Consider the following 6,198-nt stretch of genomic DNA (forward strand, 5'->3'; position numbering starts at 1 on the left):
CATTCAGTTTGCGCACTTAGAAAATAGACTAGGGTTTTGAATGTCAGAAAAAAGAGGAGAAGGAAGAAGAAGACGCAACAACACCAAGTTTAGCTTCATGGATTTTCGTCGGGGGTGATCCCTAACAAGGTATGTGGGCTCTTTTGTGTTTGGTTACTTCACTCACACACCAATTTTATTCAAATCGGTCAAGTTCATGAATTAACTCATGTTAGAGGTTGAAATCTTGAAAGAAAGTTTGACTTTATTGTTGATTAGATTGTTGTTGATCGATGTTAGTTGTAATCCATGTTTTAGGATTTTTTTCGGGTATAAATCATTGGGTAATAAGTTAAGTAGGAATCCTAAGTGTTTAGGGGTGGGATCCATGGGAGTTTGGGAAGGTTTAGAGATGAAAACGAAGAAGAAAGTCGGAAAACCCGTTGGGGGGATGCTGGAGCACCGCACCTCCAAAGCCCCTCAGGAGAGAGTCTGTCCGTCAGCATCTGGCACGACGTGCCACTCAGAGCGCCTGAGCACAAACTCTGTCCGTCAAGTTATTGCACTCTGCGCCTCTCAAAGCACCAAGACTCCTGGAGAGCCCGTTCTTTCCCTATCTTTCCGTACTAGTTCCTAAGTGATGTACTCCTCATTCCTAGTCGTTTTCAAAAATCTAGGGTACATCTAAACATCGTGATATCATTCATAAACATGAGATAATGATTCTTGAATCCATAATTCAATTAAAGAAAAATAAGGTCAAAGTCAAAGAAGTTAAGAGTCAAGTCTAGAGGTTAAGAAGCAAGGCAAGGTAAAGTTTCCTAAAGACTTTCACAAATGTTTTCACTTTGTTTTAATGACTTAAAGTTTAAGTAAAGTAAAGAGTTGAGTTCATATCTCAAAAGCTATAAGGGAACTAAGTATTCTATAACAGTTAAATTTTTAAGTTAAGTAAAGAGCAAGAGTTTATCAGTTCATTTCTCAAATGCTATAAGGGAACTACGTATTCCGTAAGAGTTAAAGTTTCAAGTCAAGTAAAGAGCAAGAGTTGAGTTCAATTCTCAAAAAGATATAAGGGAACTAACTATTCCCTAGCGTTTTACAAACGTTTTACATTTGAGTAAAAAGGGGAACTAGACGTTCCAAAAGTGTTTTGAACAAACAGGGGAACATTGATTTCCAAAAGGAGATTTTTAAAGTTAATGGATTCAGTAAATTATTTCAACCAAAAGGAAGGATGTTTAAATAAAAGTATGAGCTAAAGTATATTTTTGGGAGTAGTATTGAGCACCAATATGGAGATGAGAGTTCATATCAACTCAAATCTTCATGTAAACCATGTAACTAATATGGGAATTGACGTGTCACACTTTTTAGATGATCAAGCAAGGAGAGCTAGTAGATCCATTAAGTTGAGTAAGGTCCTATACCGATGGCAAGGTGTAGGATGATCCTCTTGCAACGTGAGGTAAGACGTTGTATCATAACTTAGACTCATAGTGATGATTGTCGTTTAGAGAAACTCCCATAGAGGCGATATTACATTCTTATATAAGTAAAGCTGAGTTTGTTATTGCATTTTCTTTAACGAACTAAATTGTTTTCACTATTTTATCAGCTAAACCCTAAACCCTAAATGATATATATATATATATATATAAATTTAAACTGTTTTTTATGTATATCATTTGCGTTAAGTATACTCTTGAGTAGAGTAGAGACAAGGTAAGTTCATCTAATCGCCCCAAGCTTATGTCATTGGTTAGCTCTTTAACTAGCATACTCGTACATTCAATGTACTGATGCTAGTTGGCCTGCATTGTTTCATGATGCCGATGCAGGTACCCAGGATCAGCACGGAGTGCTTCGTTGATTCCAGATTGAGCTTCAAAGTTTGTGGTGAGCCTCCTCGCATTCTTGAGGACATCCTTTTTCGTTTCTATTTTCGCTTAGCTTTTAGGATGTTGTGGGGCATGTCCAAGCATCCCTCTTTAGACAGATTAGAGGTCATAGACTATAGTGTTTCAGTTTGGAGTTTTTTTCAGTATTTTAGACTCAAGTGCCATTTTGGCCAAAGTTATGACATGACATATTTTTCCCTTTTATTATGGTTTACTCGTATCAAATTTGAGGTTTGTCTTCTGCTAATATAAGTAGCTACCTAGGCCAGGATTTCACTTGAGGGACAACAATGGTCTTTGAGTGCCTGTTCTGCTCTGGGTGTAGGCTCGGGTAGTGCTAAACTTGGTATCAGATCACATAGTTCAATAAACCTAGGGAGTCTATGAATCCGTGTGTTTAGCGTCTTAGTCATCATTTTGAAGCGCGCCACATCTATGATTAAGAGAATATGATATTTAAGAATGTTTCCCATATTTAATCTTATTTCGTGCCAAGAGTTTATTTCTAAAAGTCTCTCTCTAATTCATGCTTACGCGTACTTTTAGAACATCATGTTTCCAAGAAAGGTACTCAGAGGTCGTCCACGGAGGAATGTTGAGGAACAAGAGGTTCAAAATGCACCAGAGGTACAACCTTAAGGAGAGGTTACCGATGCTGAATTCCATGAAGCTATTCGGATGCTGAGTCAGGTTATGACAAACCAAGTCGGGCAGGAGAGAGAAGCTCGACAGGAAGAGGCTGATACTTTGAGAATTCGTGAGTTCCTTAGGATGAATCCCCCTAGTTTCACCGGATCAAACACTACTGTAGATCCGGAGAACTTCATAGAGGGGTTGAAAAGGTGCATGAGATAATTCATGTGGTCAATGCTAAGAGGGTTGAATTGGCTGCATACCAACTGAAAGGTGTGGCAAAAACATGGTTCGATCAATGGAAGGATGGTAGGGTTGTGGATGCACCACATCCAAGTTGGTATTGCTTCGAGGAAACCTTCTTCTGGAGGTTCTTTCCTCGTGAAGTGAAGGAAGCGAATATGAGGGAGTTCCTTACTATGAAATAGGAATCCATGAGTGTTCATGAATATTGGTTGAAGTTCACCCAACTATCTCTTTATGCTCCGGAGATGGTGAAAGACATGAAGAGTAGAATGAGTCTGTTTGTTGCAGGGTTGGTTTGTGCTTCAATGAAGGTAGGGCTGCCATGTTGATAGGTGACATAGATATATCGAGGCTCATGGAATACGTGCAACAAGTTGAAGAGGACAAGCTGAAGGACAGAGAAGAGTATTGCAACAAGAAAGCAAAGACTGGGAATGAGTCTGGCAAACAAAATGGTGGCTCAAGTCTACCACAATTCTAGAAATCAAAGGGGCATGTACCATCATGTGCTAGTGCACCTGTGCCCAGAAATAAAGGTGAATATAGTGGTCGTAACTCGCAACACTCAAATGCTAGACCGACCCAATCTCAAGTAGTGTGGCACAAAAAGGTAATGAGAGTTCTGTGTGTGGTAGATGTGGTGGAATCCACCCGGTCAAGTGTCGTGATGGCCAGACAGTTAGTTTGAAGTGTGGTCAAGAGGGTCACTTCACGAGAAAATGCCCTAATAATAAGCAAGGAGGTGAAAATCCAGGCAAGACAGCCCAATCTTCATCACTTGCTCCACCAAACAGGGTTGCACCCAGAGGAGCTACTTCTGGTACTTGTGGAGGGGAAAATTGCCTCTATGCAATCACTAGCCGCCAAGAGCAAGAGAACTCTCCTGATGTTGTCCTAAGTATGATTAAAGTCTTTACTTTTGATGTTTATGCTTTGTTAGACCCTGGAGCAAGTTTATCCTTTGTAACTTCTTATATTGTAAATAAGTTTAATATTCTTCCTGAAAAAGCTTTGTGAACCTTTCTATGTTTCTACACCTTTTGGGGAGTCTATTCTAGCGGAAAGAGTCTATCGTGATTGTCCTATTTCCATTAATCACAAGAGTATCATGGCTGATTTAATAGAGTTAGACATGGTAGATTTTGATGTCATTCTAGGTATCGACTGGATCCATACATGTTATACATCAATCGATTGCTGAACTAGAGTTATCAAATTCTAGAGTCCACATGAGTTAGTTATAGAGTGGGCTAGTAGTTCAGCAGTGCCTAAGGGTCGTTTCATTTCGTACCTTAAGACAAGAAAGTTAGTTTCTAAGGGGTGTATCTATCACTTAGTAAGAGTTAATGACTCAAGTGTTGAGGTACCTTCCCTTAATTCCGTTCCTATAGTCAGTGAGTTTCCAGAAGTTTTTCCAGATGATCTACCCGGAGTCCCTCCCGGAAGAGAGATAGACTTCGGCATAGACGTCATCCCAAATACTCATCCTATCTTTATTACGCCATACAGAATGGAACCAAAAGAGTTAAAAGAATTAAAAGAATAACTGAAAGATATGTTAAATAAAGGCTTCATTCGACCAAATGTCTCACCTTGGGTCACTCCGGTCTTGTCTACTAGGAACAAGGATGGGTCCCTTACCATGTGTATAAATTATCGTCAGTTGAATAAGGTGACCATCAAGAACAAATATACTCTTCCAAGGATAGATAATCTCTTATATCAACTTCAAGGTACTTCTTGCTTTTCTAAGATTGACCTCAAATCAAACTATCATCAGTTAAGAGTTAGGGAATATGATATTGCCAAGATAGCTTTTAAAACAAGATATGGACATTATGAATTTTTGGTTAAGTCTTTTGGTTTAACTAATTCACCTGCAACATTCATGGACCTTATGAACCGAGTCTTCAAACCTTATTTGGATCTGTTTGTCATCGTTTTCATTGATGACATACTGATTTATTCAAGGAATGAAGAAGATCATGCTAATCACATAGGGGTTGTTCTTCAGACATAAAGAGATAAGAAGTTGTATGCCAAGTTCTCCAAGTGTGAGTTTTGTCTTAAGTCTGTGGCGTTCGTAGGCCAGATTGTTTCTGGTGAAGGTATTAAAGTTAACAATCAGAAGATAGAAGCAGTTGATAGTTGTCCTAGACCCGCATCTCCAACAGATATACAGAAGTTTCTTGGGTTTGGCTGAGTATTATAAGAGATTTGTTGAATGATTCTCATCTATCTCTTCTCCTTTGACCAAGTTGACTTAGAAGACAGTCAAGTTTCAATGGTCTGAAGCTTGTGAGATAAACTTTTATGAGTTAAAAAAAGAGATTGACTATCGCTTTTGTTTTGACCTTACCAAAGGGTACTCAAGGCTTTGTGGTGTATTTCGATGCATCAAGAGTTGGTTTGGGTTGTGTGTTAATGCATCATGGCAAGGTCATAGCTTATGCTTCCAGGCAGTTGAAAGTTCATGAGAAGAATTATCCAACTCATTACTTAGAATTTGCTGCAGTAGTGTTTGTGTTGAAGATATGATGTTATTATTTATATGGTGTTCATGTGGATATATTCACTGATCACAAAAGCCTCCAATATGTGTTCACTCAAAAAAGAGCTCGATCTCAGACAGAGAAGGTGGTTGGAATTACTCAAGGATGATGAAATGAGTATTCTTTACCACCCAGGTAAGGTTAATGTGGTTGCCGATTCCTTAAGTAGGTTATCAATGGGAAGTACTTCCTATGTAGATGAAGAAAAGATGGAGTTAGCAAAAGATGTGCACAGATTTACACGTTTAGGAGTTAGGATTATGAACTCAACAGAAGGAGGCATATTGGTAATTTACAGGGCTGAATCATACTTGGTGTCAGAAGTAAAAGAGAAGCAATAACAAGATCCTATTCTGCTTGATTTGAAGGCAAGTGTCCATATCTAAAGAGTATTGTCTTTCTAACAAGGGGGGATGGTGTGTTGAAATACCAAGGCAGATTATGTGTACCTACTGTGGATGGACTTCAAGAGAGGATCTTGGAGGAGGCTAATAGATTCCATTCATCTGGGTTCAAGCAAAATGTACCGTGATTTGAGAGAGGTATATATATTGGTGGGAAGGCATGAAGAAGGATATTGCTGAATTTGTTTCCTAATGTTCAAATTGTAAGCAAGTGAAGCTAGAGCACCAAAGACTAGGAGCTTTAACTCAGAATATAGAACTTCTAGAATGGAAGTGGGAGATGATTAATATGGACTTTATCATAGGCTTGCCAAGATCGCGAAGGCAGCATGATTCCATTTGGATGATTGTCGACAAAATGACAAAGTCAACCCATTTCTTGTTAGTCAAGACTCTTTTTTGGCAGAGAATTATGTTAAGTTGTACCTTCAGGAAGTGGTAAGACTTCATGGAGTTCCAATCTCCATTTTTTTAGACAAGGGT

At 38.8% G+C, this 6,198-nt stretch overlaps 1 protein-coding gene across 1 annotated transcript; it reads left to right on the forward strand.

Annotated features, from left to right (window-relative positions):
- The first annotated feature begins 367 nt into the window (after positions 1-367).
- On the forward strand, positions 368-3,776 carry LOC138344341 (uncharacterized). Its single transcript, XM_069294711.1, has 6 exons — positions 368-583; positions 1,821-1,871; positions 2,427-2,507; positions 2,571-2,722; positions 3,048-3,197; positions 3,395-3,776. The coding sequence occupies exons 1-6, from the start codon at positions 368-370 to the stop codon at positions 3,774-3,776; spliced, it is 1,032 nt and encodes a 343-aa protein (XP_069150812.1).
- The last annotated feature ends 2,422 nt before the right edge of the window (positions 3,777-6,198 follow it).

The sequence above is a fragment of the Solanum lycopersicum genome, chromosome 1 (genome assembly GCF_036512215.1).
Source record: "Solanum lycopersicum chromosome 1, SLM_r2.1".
Taxonomy (NCBI): domain Eukaryota; kingdom Viridiplantae; phylum Streptophyta; class Magnoliopsida; order Solanales; family Solanaceae; genus Solanum; species Solanum lycopersicum.

Excerpts from the sequence above, each read along its gene's own strand:
- LOC138344341 (XM_069294711.1), top strand. The coding sequence starts at position 368 with ATGGGAGTTTGGGAAGGTTTAGAGATGAAAACGAAGAAGAAAGTCGGA. Across the intron at positions 584-1,820 it reads CCAAGACTCCTGGAGAGCCC|GTACCCAGGATCAGCACGGA; the intron begins GTTCTTTCCCTA and ends ATGCCGATGCAG. Across the intron at positions 2,723-3,047 it reads TTCATAGAGGGGTTGAAAAG|GGTTGGTTTGTGCTTCAATG; the intron begins GTGCATGAGATA and ends TGTTTGTTGCAG.